Source organism: Salvelinus namaycush, chromosome 2 (genome assembly GCF_016432855.1).
Source record: "Salvelinus namaycush isolate Seneca chromosome 2, SaNama_1.0, whole genome shotgun sequence".
Taxonomy (NCBI): Eukaryota; Metazoa; Chordata; class Actinopteri; order Salmoniformes; family Salmonidae; genus Salvelinus; species Salvelinus namaycush.
This window is the reverse complement of record NC_052308.1, coordinates 30068068-30085175: the sequence shown is the minus strand read 5'-3', so window position 1 is coordinate 30085175 and position 17108 is coordinate 30068068. Positions and strand designations below refer to the sequence as shown.

General features: G+C 40.9%; 1 protein-coding gene across 1 annotated transcript; it reads left to right on the top strand.

Moving 5' to 3' along the window:
- Positions 1 to 305: 305 nt before the first annotated feature.
- LOC120061295 (5'-AMP-activated protein kinase subunit gamma-1-like) lies at positions 306 to 14831 on the top strand. The gene is made up of 13 exons (XM_039011008.1): positions 306 to 521; positions 2474 to 2525; positions 10816 to 10916; positions 11015 to 11096; positions 11213 to 11271; positions 11501 to 11546; positions 11637 to 11691; positions 11838 to 11964; positions 12225 to 12390; positions 12497 to 12534; positions 12696 to 12842; positions 13078 to 13183; positions 13362 to 14831. Exons 1-13 carry the CDS (start codon positions 513 to 515, stop codon positions 13370 to 13372), a joined length of 999 nt encoding a protein of 332 aa, XP_038866936.1. The 5' UTR covers positions 306 to 512; the 3' UTR covers positions 13373 to 14831.
- Positions 14832 to 17108: the final 2277 nt, after the last annotated feature.

The following is a 17108-nucleotide window of genomic DNA, read 5'->3' as shown; positions in this document are numbered from 1 at the left end:
CAATGTTAGAATGTTTCAAATCAAATGTATGAATTAAGTTAGAACGTTTTCTTATTCTTATTTCCATAAACATTGTGATTGGATGAAAGCAGGGAGGGTTATCGAATCAGGATCAAAACCACTGCTCTCCTCGAGCTCATTAATGATAGAATGTTCAAATTTGAAGATTGCCAAAAGGCCAGTCTCATTGGCAATGACAAGGAGTGGCAAGGAATGGAATGTTAGCTAAATAGAATGGTACCCAGGCTACCCCTTTTACCCCGTCTCACCCTTTCTTCACGGTCATGCGCAATCAGAAGGAAGTACTGTTAGAGGGGGCAATCGCAATCTCTCGCGCTTCCGGGGGAGTTCCAGTCATTCCAAGGCATCTTTCTCCTCGTTTATTTCAAGCTATCAGTCCAGCTAAGTTTAATAAACAGATACCTCGGGAAGAAGTCCGGCGTGAGAAGAACGTTTGGTGGTTTTCTTCGCTACCTTACAGGGCCAAGCAAGGACGAGACAGTGAATGGAAAATGGAGTGTGTAAGTAGTTTACACCGCGAGCAACGTTCAAGCTGACACATATTAGTTAGCTACAGCTAGCAAGATCAACTTCGTTATCTGTGGTTGTGTTTCGTAACTAGTCAGCGTACCAAGCTCATTAGTAGTGGCTAGCTAACGTTAATTTGTTGTATCCTTGTTGTTGTCACATTTCAGTCAGTAACGTTCACTTCTTAGCGCCAACTAGTTTACATCATGGATACTTAACATACCAAATTGGTGGCCATCGTTGGCTATTGACATTGTCAAGCCATACTAGTTATGTCAGCGTTCAGAAGTTTTATCTTATTCAACTTCGCTAGGTGAACTAACGTTGGGTAACTGTTGTGTTAGTTAACGCTACATTGACAGCAGGAACTGAACTGTCTAGTAACGTTATCCTAACTAGTGTTTTTTAAATTTTATTTCACCTTTATTTAACCAGGTAACGTTAGGCTAGTCGAGAACAAGTTCTCATTTAGTGTGATCCAGCTAAGCCTGTTGTTTGTTAACGCGTTACCTTTCTGTCCAAAGGTTCTTATATCTAAATGCGACAAGGACAGTTAGGCAATGACTCCCACGTGTTTGTTACATATTGGGTTAGGAATAGCAAACCAACATGATTGAACCACTTTCAGACAGCAGTATGTAAGCTAGTTCATATTCCTGATATAAGGCTGGCGATGATTAGCCAAGACTAACACATTGGTGGTAATATAAAAAGCACTGGGTTCTTGTAGCGGAAACATAAGTGATTTCATTTCCTTGGCATTTCGCAGCAATTACACTTAACAAAAATATAAATGCAACCTGCAACAATTGCAAAGATTTTACGGAGATATAGTTCAAAAGGAAATCAGTCAATTGAAGTAAATTCATTTGCCCCTGATCTATGGATTAAACATGACTGGGAATACAGATATGCATCTGTTCAGAGATGCCCACAAAAAGGTAGGGGCGTGGATCAGAAAACAAGTCAGTATCTGGTGTGACCACCATTTGCCTCAGGCTGTTGATTGTGGCTTGTGTAAAGTTGTCCCAGTCATCTTCAATGGCTGTGCTAAGTTCCTGGATATTGGCGGGAAATGGAACACGCTGTCGTACATGTCAATCCATAGCATCCCAAACATGCTCAATGGGTGACATGTCTGGTGAGTATGCAGACCCATGGAAGAACTGGGTCGTTTTCAGCTTCCTGGAATTGTGATGATTGTGGTGGATGAGTGGCACGACAATGGGCCTCAGGATCTCATGATGGTATATCTATGCATTCAAATTGTCATAGATAAAATGCTATTGTATTCATTGTCCGTAGCTTATGCATGGACATACCATAACCCCACCGCCACCATGGGGGACTCTGTTCACAACATTGACATCAGCAAACCACTGTCCGGGTGGCTGGTCTCAGATGGTCCCGTAGGTGAAGAAGCCGAATGTGAAGGTCCTGAGCTGGCGTGGTTAAACATGGTCTATACGGTTGTGAGGCTGTTTGGACGTACTGCTAAATTCTCTAAAACAACGTTGGAGACAGCCAATGGTAGAGAAATGAACATTAAATTCTTTGGCAACTGCTCTGGTAGACATTCCTGCAGTCAAATGCCGCACGCTCCCTCAACTTGAGACATCTGTGGCATTGTGTTGTGACAAAATTACATTTGAGTGGCCTTTTATTGTCCCCCAACACAAGGTGCACCTGTGTAATGATGCTGTTTAATCAGTTTCTTGATATGCCACACCTGTCAGGTGGATGGATTATTTTGGCTCACTAACAGAGTTGTAAATACATTTGTGCACAAAATTAGAGAAATAAGCTTTTTGTGCATATGGAATATTTCTGGGATCTTTTATTTCAGCTTATGAAACATGGGACTGGCACTTTACATCTTGCATTTATATTTTTGTTAAGTGTAGTTAAAATGAATCAATGAACCTATACTCTGACCCTCTTTCAGATTCCACTTTCTGTTGATGATGTGGATTGTAAAAAGGAGCCACTTCTAGAAGGTAAAGAACCATATTTTACTTTTAATGCATAGCCTAGCTATTTATCCTTTCATTGCTGTCTGTAGCTATCCTTTAGGATAAATAGCTAGGGTATGCATGATGGAGCAATCTTAATCCTATGCATGGTGAGAAATTGTTAACTGGATAATCCACCCTAGAAATGAAATGTGACATGCAATGTCATAAAGTTCCCGTCAATGGAGATTGTTTGTTATCCCCTATCACATTTCATAACGCCTTTAAAACAATTACCTGCACATACTCCAGATCGCCAAATCGGTTAAAAGATGGTATGGGCATATCTATCCGTCGATCAGCATTACAAAGTATATATTTGCTGACAACTAAACAGTGGAGCAAATGATTCAGCTCATTTATTCCTTCAAGTACCATCGCGCAATGTGTTTTTCCTCCTCCCAGCTCGTCCTCTAGTCTTAAACTCTACCCTAGGCAACACAGTGGCTATGGTCTGGTTTCAATGATGGACTCTTTTGGCATAGAGGAACTATGTCTATTGTCATGTTTTCAAGACTACTTGTCTTCTAGCCTGGTTGCCTTCTCTGTTCAGCTATTACATTCCACTCTTGTCATTTGCCAAAGATACTGCCTTTTCGGCAGTTTTCAAAAATTAACATTAATAATCTCGATGAGGTCAGAGGATTTGATCCTGATTTCAAAACCCCTCGCAGCTATCATCCAATCAATGTTTATGCAAATTAGTCTAATTGGAAAACGTTTTAACTTAATTCATACATTTGATTGGAAACATTCTAACTAGTGATGCACCGATATGGCATTTTTGTCCGACACCGATATCCGATATTTTCCTTGCCTAAAAAAACAATACCGATATATAAACATTTTGCGGCCTTTTTAAGCATTCTAGTACAGTTAAATAATTAACACACACCCATGGACGCAGCGGTCTAAGGCACTGCATCTCAGTGCAAGAGGCGTCACTACAGTCCCTGGTTTGATTCCAGTCTGTATCACATCAGGCCGTCATTGGGAGTCCTATAGGGCGGCGCACAATTGGCCCAGCGTTGTCCGGTGTAGGCCGTCATTGTAAGTAAGAATTTGTTCTTAACTGATTTGCCTAGTTAAAGGTTACACACACACACACACACACACACACACACACACACACACACACACACACACACACACACACACACACACACACACACACACACACACACCAAAAAGTTACTTTGTTGGCATTTACATATGTCCCCATTACCAGTGAAACATAATCAAAACCTATTTATTTCATTTACTTGCTGTACTGTTTCATTAATTTGTTCAGTCGTTTCATTCTCAACCAGGATTTCTATGGAACACCGTTGCGTGTCAAAAAAGATATATGTCAAATAACACTATTTGACCAATCAGGACCTGAATATGACTGCACGTCACATAATAATTTAACGCGTTCATAATTTTTTTAATGTAGTTATTACACATTGATTACACTATCACTTGTATTTCATATGTCGCAACGATTCATCGATACGTATGATATGATGCTGGTAAAGTTGTATCGCGCACCTACAGTGCTGGTCATAAAAAAGAGGTGGCTAGCTCATGGATGCAGACAATATTCTTCCCCAAAAACATAGCAAAACAACAATCTGTTTCAGTAGCTATAGTTAGCTAGTTTACTATATAGCTAGGTGTCATCTAAAATAACCCTAATTTATAAGACTGTTCTTATTTGATTAATGGTGGTCGGACCCATTTATGTGAAGCTAGCCACAATAAGGATTAGCCACTATAGTGGACTTTGCGGTTAGCCTTCAAAATAAAAGTATGGCATTATTCTATTTGTATTCCTTCATTCACTGTCAATGACATGCTTTTATTTTAAAGGCAAACCGCAAATTCCACTTGTGCCTAATCCTTATTGTGGCTAGCTTCACAACACATAACAGGGTCCGGTCAAGCCTCACTAGCAAGATGACGCTAGCTAGCTTTGGGCAACAGGGTTAAGTAGCTGGCTAGCTATTTATTTTCATGAACTGAAGTTCAATTTCAATAGGCGAACAACAAGTGGCAACCTAGCTAGTACTTACTCACAAGGATTCCTAAATCATTGCTAAGAATAATGAAAATGACTGCAGTTTCTACTGGTCATTGTTTTCAGGCTGGTTGTATTGGTGCTAGCTAGGTACCCCAGAAGTTGCGGTCGAACAAATTATGCTTTATTACCAACGCGGTATTGTAAACACATCGTTCGTGGCCGGTGTTTGCTTATTTGCAGACTTTTTCTGTACAGCTTTGACAGTGCTACTGTATCTTTTTTGAAACAAAGACCCAAACGGTGTTCCATAATATGTATGTCGTGAAGCTAATAGCAGTGACGCTATTACTGTGTAACTCCGGTAGGGCAACATCTGAAAAATAGCACACTTGGTAGTGTGTACCAATGCTCGACCAGTCGGTGAAAGCCAACATCACCCACGACAGAGAACTGTTAATTGTCAAGGGCAATGAATTCCATAATCTTGGCATTATTAATCGATTTCGCCTATTGAGTTGTCTACCTGAAATGTTCTTACTCTTTCAAATGACTGCTCGACTTGTTGACTGCTCGATCCACACAGCAGACATTGGGCTAGGTTTGGAATGCTGTGTGGCACGTGTAGTGCAAAATTTTACGTGGCGTCATTACGTCATGTACCTACGTTGTGAACTTTCATGTGCCTTAATAACAAATTTAATAACAAACGTATGCCATCTGTATATACAAATACAATTGTTAAATTACGAGCCTAGAAGCGTGCCATATACCACGCTTCTGTCTATTTTAGCTGGTCAGTATTTGTAGGTAATCCCATCTAACGCAGCTTTTAATTATTTTTTTGTGTAGTAAAACTGCATAAGTGTTGCTCTCCACTTTCTGGAGGACCCAGTTTTGAAATCAGTGGAATTTGAGTATGATAGCTAAGGGGGTGGAGAAAACACCTGTCTGTGCATTACATCTTCAAACTAAGGGAAACCATGGCATCCGACAGGAGACGCGTCCATCCATGAATGATGTATATTGGTAAGATAGTCTAGCTAGCTACATTTTCAGATATTACACATTTCTAATTTTGACAGTGGTTTCATATCAAGTTAGTGTACTGTTCGCTAGCTAACGTTACGTTTAGGATCTTATTATTCGTATCTCAGACCCGTTTGCTTAGCTAGCTATAGCCTAATGTTAGCTATCTAACATTGAACCTGGTTGTTTAGCTGCCTGCAAGGTAGTAACGTCATGAGTTGGGATTATAGTTCATTGGCATCCGACAGGAGACGAGTCCATCCATGAATGATAGTCTAGCTAGCTACATTTTCAGATATTACACGTTTCTAATTTTGACAAAGCGTAATTACATTGTTGCCAGCAGCAGTTAGTCACCAACACTCTGGATAACATGAAAACTGGTCAGTGGGGTGTTCTCTCATTTGTCTGGAAGTAGCTAGCAAACTAGCCAATGTTAGCCAGTTATCTTGGGTGCTTGACTGCCGTTGTGAGGTCAGAACGCTCGGATCAACCCTACTCCTCGGCCAGAGCGTCCAGTGTGCGCTCTGAATTTACAAACGGACAATCTGTTAGCACAGTTGCAGTCACCAAGGTCTGGATAACATAACAGCCTAACCAGCTCTGCTAGGGCGAGTAATGTTCAGTGAACTGTTCTCTGATTTGTTTCTGGAAGTAGCTAGAAAGTTAGCTTGGGTGCTTGACTGCTGCTTTTTAGTACAGAATGCTTGGATCAACCCTTAAAGAGATTCTTCTTCAGTGGGCTTTATCGGCGGTTGGCATGCAATGTTATGGTGCATTACCGCCAGCTGGAGTGTGGGCCAGAGACAGGAAGAAACTATATAGACTATATCTAATGACATTCTACACAATATACTATTTTTAAACTAATTTCCTGTATCCCCTTCTCCCTCATACTAGATCTCAGCCTCTCTCTTTCCCTCTGATACTGCCCACACTGTAGCAATACATGCTCCACAGTCTCGGTTTCCTGGCAGTAATCACACTTTCCTGTTGGATGCTTTTCTATCACATTTAAGGACTTATTCAACTGGCAGTGTTCCACCATTAATCTTGTAAATATAGCCTCTTCTGTTCCTTCCTGCTGTCCTTTCCTCTGTACTTGAAATAAATGCCTGCCCTTAGTATCTCTATTCCCCCTTAAAGAGATGGGTGGGGCTAAACCTTAAGGGGGTGTGAACGTTGCTGAATGGGTGTAGGACAAAGAACGTCTCTCCAATAGTAGTACCAAAATATTAAAAGGAAATTCTCAAAATTGAGTTTACAAGTTTATCAGTTAAAATCAGAATTACCTTCCAATTGTTCCTCAACTGTAGTGTATGCTGTACCATTTTGTAGCTCTGAGTCTCTACTGTTATCCAATGTAAAAAAACACAATTTCAAATTTTCCTACATAAGACCGATTTGAGACGGTCTGTCACATTTTGGCTCCATTCATTGTTCCCTCTATCCTTACCAGTCTCCCAGTCCCTGCCTCTGAAAAGCATCCCCATAGCATTATGCTTCCACCACCATGCTTCACGGTAGGGATGGTGTTAGATGGGTGATGAGCTGTGACTATTTTTTTCCCAGACATAGCGCTTTGCATTCAGGCTAAAGAGTTACATTTGTCATCAGACCACGGAATATTTTGCCTTATGCTCAGTCATCCATGTGCCTTTTATGCAAACTCCAGGCGTGCTGTCGTGCCTTTTTTTCAGGAGTGGCTTCCGTCTGGCGACTTTCCCATAAAGCCCAGATTGGTGAAGTGCTGTAGAGACTGTTGAGGGTCTGTAGTGACACCTCTAGCACTGAGATGCAGTGCCTTAGATAGCGGTGCCACTCGGGAGCCCCTGTATGTTGACATGCACTGTCAACTGTGGGACCTTAAATAGACAGTGTTTATTTCTGAATGATGTTCCAAACAATTAAATTGGCCACAGGTGGATTTTTTAAATTTTCTTAATGTAAATTACATATTTCTGTATTTCATTTTCAATACATTTGTAAAAATGTCTACACATGTTTTCACTTTGTCATTATGGGGTATTGTGTGTAGATTGGGGTGAGAAGTATTTAGTCATTTTTTTTTTCTTTCTGTCTAACACAACAATGTGGCATAAGTCAAGGGTTATGAATACTTTCTGAAGGCACTATATATTAGACCTAGCCTACTCCAGTGAATTTAGGCGACCGCTATAGTCCATGAGCCAGCCCCCCCAAATTAACGATGTCTGTTGTTTTTTTTGTTTTTTAAGGTCTATGTCCCGAGAGTTGGAAAATGTCTGAGAGCAGTGCAGCAATGGTAGCTTTCTGTGTTATCACTGTTTTGTTCCTCCCGCCCATTTTTGTATTTATTCTTTTATTTTTTACAATTGTTTATCATAGTGTAAAATCCCAATGTCAGTATACAACATGTTCTTGCTCACGTATAGTTTCAGCAAAGTAGTCAATGGAATGTTCCATTGACCAAATTGGCACACATTCAACAAAGTGGATATTTGTAAAATCCATCATGATTTATGTATTGTAACAGGCCCACAATGTGGTTACTTAAGTCCGATTTGGCTATTTTCACTGCTGAACATGTAGAAGTTGTCCCTTTTCAGGTTTAGAAGTAACTGCTAAATGCTAACTCCCGTTCGTATAAGCTGGTTAGCATAGCTAGCATACAGAAATCGGTGGTCGTAGTCAGTCGTTATTAAATTTAATGCAGTTGATTGGTAACGATGACATGAACATGTGTTAGGGTTGCAAAGGGTCATGAACTTTCTGTTAAACTATGAAAAATGTATGCACTACTGTAACTCGCTCTGGATTAGTCTACTAAATGAAAAATGTAATGTGCCAGGGCAACCTCCATCAACATCAGCAAGACAGGAGCTGATCGTGGACTACAGGAAACGAAGGGTCGAGCACACCCACATCAACAGGGCTGTAGTGGAGTAGGTCGAGAGCTTCAAGTTCCTCTGTGTCCACATCCCTAAGGTATCATGGTTCACACAGATAAGATTTGGCATGGGCCCTCAGATCCTCAAATTTCTACAGCTGCACCATTGAGAGCATCTTGATTGGCTTCTCATCGCTTTGTATGGCAACTGCTTGGCATCTGACCGCAAGGCACTACAGAGGGTAGTGTGTATTGCCCAGTATATCACAGGGGCCAAGCTCCCTGCCATCCAGGACCTCTATACGGGGCGGTGTTAGGAAGGCTCTAAAAATAGTCAGACTCAAGACCCAAGTCTTGGACTGTTCTCTCTGCTACCGCACAGCAAACGGTACCGATGCACCAAGTCTGGAACCCCCCCCCCCCACCCCCCAAGCCTTAAAACTGCTAAATAGTTAGTCTGGGTAGCTAAACTTGTAGCATCATACCCAAGAATCATGCCAAAGGTGCTTCAACAAAGTACTGAGTAAAGGGTCTGATTACTTATGTAAAGGTGATATTATTATATATATTTTTAAAATAAATGTTTAAAAAAATTATAAACCTGTTTTGGCTTTGTCATTATGGAGTATTGATGGATGGATGGGGGGGGGGGGGGGGGGGGACGTTATCAAATTTAGATTAAGGCTGTAACGTAACAATGTGGAAAAAGTCAAGGGGTCTTAAATACTTTACGAAGGCACTGTATGTAGGTAATTTTGTGACCTTTCAGAAGAACCATGTGTCAAACAAAGATTAAAATGTATCAGGGTTTTCTTTAAAAAAAAAAATCTATACAGGCAATTATGATATGTACCCTAGAGGTCAAGGTTCTGTGACTGACAGCTGTAAATTAAAGCTTTCCAAAGCTATGTGATTAAAGGATATAAGTGTACTGACATTATTTGTCATAGGGTAGAATCTCGTATGGGGAAATCATTTCTGGGATGGAGGGATGAGAGCAATACACACAGTTACCATTGCTGCACTGCATTTTCCAACTCTAGGGACATAGACCTTCAAGAAAATCAGAGACTTGTCATGAACTACCACCTGTGCTATGCAAGCTAGGGACCCAAAAATTATTTTGTCTGACGCACGTGCCAATGAGTTGAAGTTGAACATCGCCAAATGCGTCAGTTTAATTAAATGTGCAATAAAGTATAGTGCCACGGCCTATTTAATGAAACATTGGCTGTTATAGCATTATGCTATAATGTAGCATCGGGCTACTTTCTGATGGACTACAGCCAAGATTTGAGGTGAGCCTAGGTTTAGAACACGTTTTATGGAAGTTGAAAGTGTATGTGTGTTTGAGATGTGCTGGTAGCTTTGAGCCCTTTTTAGGGTGTGTGTGAATTCGCTAGTTCTCTAATGTCCCTTCAGAAAGTTTCCTCAAGTAGCCTGTCTGGACTCCATCACTTAAGAGAGGAGGGACAAATAATATAACTGAAATTAGCACAACATTTAAACAAATCTAAGCAAATCCTGATGATCAGCTTTATGTGCGAGGAATGACGACAGGTGCCAGTTTTACTTTTCTTTTCTCTCATAATTAGGCCTTTCTAGCCACTTTGAACGACATGATCTTCCATTGACACTGCCTTCTGACGAGAATGACTGCAGCAGGTCGTTACAGTATCGTTTATTGTTCTTAAAATTCAAATTCTATATTGCGCCAAATTTGTGCGCACCCCATGTTCCGTAACGTTGTTATGGAAAATATTGTTTCCAACTACCAATCAGCAACTGCGCCGTAAATCCGGCTGCATATTGAACGTTGAAATTGCTGAAAGGCAGCCTCTCTGGCAAATGACAGGAGTGGAATGTTAGCTAAAAAAGACTGGTACCCAGACTAGTCCTCCTTGTACTGTGTGTTTGTGAGAAAGTGTCGCTGCCAAGGCAACACCCACTCACGAGGGACACGTGATCTAAACCAGGGGATCCAAAAAAATTTTCATGTGTGTAGCTATGTTAGCTCTACAGCTTGACCAGAGAGAGAGAGCATTTCCACAACGATCACATTGCCCCCAATTTTATTATAACGACAAAATGAAACCTATGTTCACCAAAAATGTTGTTCTTATATATTAGTTATTCAGGAATGTAAATCATTGGTTTTGAGTGGATTGCTCTTATTTATGTATTTTTTTTTTATATACTTGAGTTTGTAGAAAGTATTATGTTGCCTGTGTAGGAAGGAATCCTCAAAGTGTTACATTGTGACAAATTTTGGAATCTATTGAGGCAGCTCAAAAAAAAAAATATGACAATTGAAATGCATATAATGAATGCACAGTAAATTGAACCCGTTTCCCTCTTGTCCTCATTCTCCTCAGACTCGGATTATAATGTCTACACCCGGTTTATGAAGTCTCATCGGTGCTATGACTTGGTCCCTACCAGCTCCAAGTTGGTGGTGTTCGATACTTCACTGCAGGCAAGACCACATCCTGATTTTAACTCTTTCCTGTCAAATGAATCTAGACCCAAGACGCTGCTTTGTGTTTGTGTATAACTTGGTTGATCGCTCCGTAGGTAAAGAAGGCATTTTTCGCTCTGGTGTCCAATGGGGTGAGAGCAGCACCACTCTGGGACTGTAAGAAGCAGTGTTTTGTAGGTAAGAAAGACAGTCCATTGTCACCTGTTGCCTGGGCTTTTGGGTGTTTATTGTTATTTTTAATAATGCACAATGAGTGGAGTTGACTCTGTTCTCCTGCTGGTCTCTCACTGCAGGCATGCTGACCATCACAGACTTCATCAACATCCTCCATCGCTACTACAAGTCTCCTTTGGTAAGGCCTAGCTTTCAGCCTGCCCTCGTCTTCCACTGTTTCTATGCTTGCTTGTTTATAGCATTCCCTATCTCAATTCACATTTTAATCATATCAGTGGTGTTGGAGGTTGGAAAGGTGCGACAAGTGATTTGCAGCACTTACATCATATCTAATGAACAGTTGACCTTCATGCCTCTCACTACCCTTGCTCTGTTAGTCAGCATTTTCACCTGTTTTAATGTTTCAGGTGCAGATATATGAGCTGGAGGAGCACAAGATAGAGACATGGAGAGGTAAGGGCATTTAGTAACTGTAATAATAAGTGACTGATCATCTACTGGCATAAGGCTAACTAATGCCTATTCTGTTCTCCTTCATCATAGAAGTCTACCTTCAAGACTCCTTCAAGCCCCTAGTCAGCATATCCCCCAATGAAAGGTAGGTCTACTGCCTTGGTGAGGGTTGTCACTGGACAGTTGGTCCAAGTAGCCAGAGCTCAATTCAGTTACTGACTGGCACTAATGTTTGTCTGAAAGAGCCCTGATACGGTCACAAAGGTATTTTAATTTCCTTCCCTGTTTCAGCCTGTATGACGCCGTGTCGTCTCTGCTGAAGAATAAGATCCACAGACTGCCTGTGATCGACCCTCTGACAGGGAACACCCTCTACATCCTCACTCACAAGAGGATCCTCAAGTTCCTCAAGCTCTTTGTGAGTCTCTTTTGTGATCCTCTTTCTCACGCTTTCCCCGTTCATCTCTCTCACCACGTTTTATCACCCGCTGTTCCTTGACATCTCAAGGTTGCATTCTTGGCAGGAGAGAAGTTAAGACGAGCAGTTCTAGGAGTTGTAGGCCTTGTTAATGAAATCCACACCCCAATGTTTATTGATTGTGGTGAGGTAATATACTGTGTTTAATTAGATTTTTTTTCCAAGCCACTTACATTAGTGTAACCTTGTGTTATTCCCAGATATCGGAGATGCCGAAACCTGCTTTCTTAGGCCAGACTCTAGAGGAACTGGGCATCGGAACATTCCATAAGATTGCAGTGGTGCGTTCTGACACACCTCTTTACACAGCACTGGGCATCTTCGTGGAGCAGAGAGTGTCTGCCCTGCCTGTCGTCGATGACAATGGTGAGTAAGGGGGGACAGTTTGTTGAATGAAGGGTTAAATATGACTTCTGACCCTGATATGGTATGTAGTACTCATGTGTTCATGTCTTTCTCTCTCAACACACAGGACGAGTGGTGGACATTTACTCCAAATTTGATGTCATTGTAAGTACTGGACAGCTGTGCTACCAATGAGCCGTATTTAAACAGTATAGTCACTGATCAGCAGAAAATATAGTTGTTTTAGCTCATTGTGGGTGTTTGAGAGACAGGCGAAGAGTACTGAAAACAAGCAGCATTGAGAAGTAATAATGTCCCCCACACAGAACCTAGCTGCAGAGAAGACGTACAACAACCTGGATGTGACTGTGACCAAAGCCCTGCAGCACCGCTCTCAGTATTTTGAGGGAGTGCTCACCTGCAACACACACGACACACTGGAGTCCATCATCAACAGACTGGTAGAGGCAGAGGTGAGAGAGACGGAGACGCCTGTGTATACACATTCTATTACTGTTTAGGTCCACAATTTAAACAGTTTCTTGGGAGTTTGTCAAGGTCAATACAAGTAGTACACACAATCATAATGTAATATATACACCGGTGCTGAGATCTAACCTTGCCATTACTAAGTCAACATCACCTTACTTGAAGGTGGAACAACTGCTAAAGCCTTTAGTTTGTGTAACCTATGGTTTGTCTCCTCAGGTGCACAGGCTGGTGGTGGTTGATGAGCAGGAGGTGGTGAAGGGTATCGTCTCTCTCTCAGACATCCTCCAGGCACTGGTGCTCACTAATGGAGACGGAGACAAGGGTAAACACAAACCTGCGCTATGCACTGACCTTGATGAATCAAATGAAAACAATGTGAATGTCATTACGTTTCAACTCACTCCCTGGGAAGCAATATCTTACAATTGTTTTGTGGTTTTAAAGGAATGAAATACTTTTCAAGGTGAAATAAAGTGATTTATCTGGTGTTTGTATTTCAGGAACTGCTTGAGGGAGTGATGAAGGGAAGCCTCCTCCAAAAAGATGAGGATAAATAGAGAGGAGGATCCTGGAGGAGAGGAAGAAATAGGAGTGATGTGGGAGAGGGAAAGATAGGAATCTGTCAACATAACCCCTCCTGTACAAATGTACGTCTTGAACACGAGGATCTCTGTCTGCACAAAAATGTGAATCCCATTGACCTTCTCAATTCAGCAATATAGACACATACAGTACCAAGGGACACTTTAAACCAAGCCAAAACCAAACAAGAAGCCGGACAAGAAGTGGCCAATGGAGTGGAGCTGTATGTCCATTGTCCACTCTGAGCGGCCCAACACAACCTAGTGTCCCTCTATTGGTGCAGGTGATGGACCGATACAGTGCAGGAATGATGTCTAGTTATGTGAAGGGGATCAGTTATCCACTTCTCAGACAGATCCATTCCCTACCCGTTATCTCCCATTTGGTCTGTAGACACTGGAGAGAGGAGTCGGTAACTTTCCACCCTGGCCCTTAACTGAGCAGCATTCCTTTTCCCCCCATCGTCCTTATAGGGCTGGAGTCTATTAAGCACAACAAGCCAATCATGGATCAAAAGATCATGTATGTCACAGTGGAACTATATATATTAGTACTGGAAGCTACCACAGCAACTCTGCTGTTTTGGTTACAGTAGGTGAAGTCTGGAATGTCCGAGTTGGCACTGCTGTAGATGTAATTAATTTTATTTCTAATATCGATGCACAACCACTGATTTATGTTATCACGAGTTGTTTCTGATTTGCTGTTTGGCATAGCATACATTTCACAATGTTTTCTTATTGCCTCTTCAGTTTGTAAAGTGTCATGTGAATTGGAGTGTTATGGTTTTGCTCAGTGTGTCCTTGTTTGATTTGACACCCACATTGTCTGACCCAGAAGACTGGAGACATTTTTATGGCAGTAACACAAGTCTGTGTTTTTAGGGTTTGCTTAGCGGTGTTCCTCAAAATCCTTCTAGCGCTAAATGAGATTATTTTGCCTTGAAGTTTTACTCAAGATTTTTTTTAGAAGGTTTTCAACAACATGCAGTGAGTGTGTGGATTGATCATGATGGATTCAGTCACTTTTGCATGTCTTCTGATTTGATGTATCTGAGTGCTTCTGAGATATTCATCCTGATTGTGTTGCGGGTAATTCGGTGAAGCAGTTGACATTTTGGACAGTCTCTTTTTTGCTGTGACTTTATTCCATTTTCTTTTATTACCTTATAGGATTCCATTTTAGCCTTTTATTACTACCTGTGCTTTCCTTTTCACGCTCCCAGAGGGCAAACCATGTATGAAAGGAACTTTCTTGGGCTTCTCAGTACATTTTCAAAATGGACTTTTGCTCACTGGTTTTAAGATGTGTACAAGTATGTAAATGATTTTTCTTCCTAATGTTAATTGTAATTTAATGCATGAGCAATAAATAGTTTTTCTGCAGTTTCCTGTAATTGGTTTTATATATGTGTTTTGGTGGAGCAACTGGGGCTGTAGGTTAGCTGGAAGAGCAGGATGTGATACAACACTAACTTAGGGTGATGGGATGGCCACACATTTATGTGAACATGGATCAGGGGATAGACATTAAACCAGAACTTTGTTCTGATTTGAATGAGGGGTAGAAAGGTTGCATTGGAAGACGCACCAAAAGGCACTAATGGAAATAGTTTTTGCATTAGATGTACATACTGGTATGTGTGAGTAAAATAAACACAAAACTTAGGAAAACAGTTGTATTATTACTCTAGGCTATATACATGATTGGAAACAAGTCCTGAAAAGGTTCATGGTTTTAAAAGCTTGATTTCTGTCCAGATGTCTGGGTGTTCATAATTCAGTGCTTCATTAAACACAGTGCAATACAACAGCATATCATGTCATACCACCCCTTAATAACAGTGTGTGCTCAAAACAAGGCCATAGACACATCCCAACCATGGCCTATGACATTTGCATAGGATCACTCCCTGACCAAAGACAGACAATCTCACCACACATCCGCCTAACAGTATGCAGACAAACACCCAGGTCCTGCCTCCCACTCACAGCCATAAACTTCAGGAAGAACATGTACACAGGCCGTGTCCTCTTGGACATCTCCCAAGAACTATATATATAAAAAAAAATAGATACAGGTGAGTGTGACATGGTCATAAACTAACACAAATCAAATAAATACATACAGTATTTCCTGTGGAACAGCAGTGATAAGTATCAGTAGTATTTCTTTCTTCAACGGTTCAACCCCTGTCTATGTGCTATAGCCATACTGAATAAGCACCCTTTACAGAGGGTCTGGTGAACCCTCACTCTTACTTAGCTTTCTGAAAATGTGAAATCTGGGAGAGGTATTTACCTATCACTAAATGAGGAACTGTGATTAAAATGCTTACTGAACATATTAAACACCCTCTGCTTTCACTGGTATAATCTGCAGTAAAACAGTGAGGGGTGTTGAACTTGAACAGTTGTGGAGTTAGTAGTGCACACATGGGCCCTGCAGAGCCTTTTCTAGGAACTCACAGCAAACTGGCAGGATTAAGAACACAAGGAAAGAGGCTTTAGGTCCGCAGTACCTTTTTGAGATAGTGGTCAACAAAACAAAAAGCAAAAATTAACAGTACATAGTTTTCCTGAAAACATTTGGTGATATGATTTGACATGAAATAAATCATTATACAAACTATTTACAATTTGCATATCAAGGACATAAAATAGGTGGAGTAGAATTTAAGAATATGGAGTGGAATATTGACTCAAAATCAAATACTGCTCTATAGTAATGTGAGACATCAAATTGGAGGGACTCAGTATGCGCTTTCAATGACAGTGTACAGTACAGTAGGATATATTCCATTGGTTAATCAGTGGATGATTGACAGCACAAATAAGCCCCTCCCGTTGTCTCCCATCCAAGAACAGTTACCAGTGTTAAACTGTTGCAAATGAATCTAAAACATTATTCAAATATCAATGGAAACTCAAATCAAAAAGGGTAATCTATACAGATAACCACACTAACCATAAGGTGAGACTGTGGTTAAGCTTGGCCCGAGAGAATATAACCTGAGGGGAAACGTACATGGAGGTATTGTGAGGAAATAAAATATAATTCATAACAGCAACCCACCATTAGTGTGTATGTGCGCACACAAAAAAAAAAATGTCTATACAGTCCGTCGTCATGAAAAACCATAGAGCCAGGTGTTTGTATCGACCATTCCTGCCTAAGTAGGCAATAGGAGTTACAAAACACAACATTGGTTGTTGTAATGGGAAACATAGTTGCTGTAAACCTATGTACTGGTAACCTGATCTCTGTGACTCACAGACCACTGCTCCCATAAATGATACATAACATGCCCACATAAATGAGGAAGACTTGGTCTTCATGGATTTTAAAATCAACTTCTCAGTGTGTATGTATGTACAACGGAGAGATTAGTATACAGTATTCAAAGACGGACCTCATCTTCCCCCTATATATACACACACACACACACTCCCTGACAAAAGAAAACAATTGAAAAACAGACCTCTGCCAACAGTGATTTAACATGGCATCAATACAGTATAAAGGCAAACAAATACATAGGTACTTGTGAATCGAATAAAAAATATTGTATAAAATTAAATTACACACATCCTCTTACTAACTACAGTTGTATACAGTATACACTGAGTGCACAAAACATTGTCTTTCCATGAGAGACTGACCAG

Excerpts from the sequence above, each read along its gene's own strand:
- LOC120061295 (XM_039011008.1), top strand. Across the intron at positions 11,097-11,212 it reads TAAGAAGCAGTGTTTTGTAG|GCATGCTGACCATCACAGAC; the intron begins GTAAGAAAGACA and ends CTCTCACTGCAG. Across the intron at positions 12,535-12,695 it reads ACTCCAAATTTGATGTCATT|AACCTAGCTGCAGAGAAGAC; the intron begins GTAAGTACTGGA and ends TCCCCCACACAG.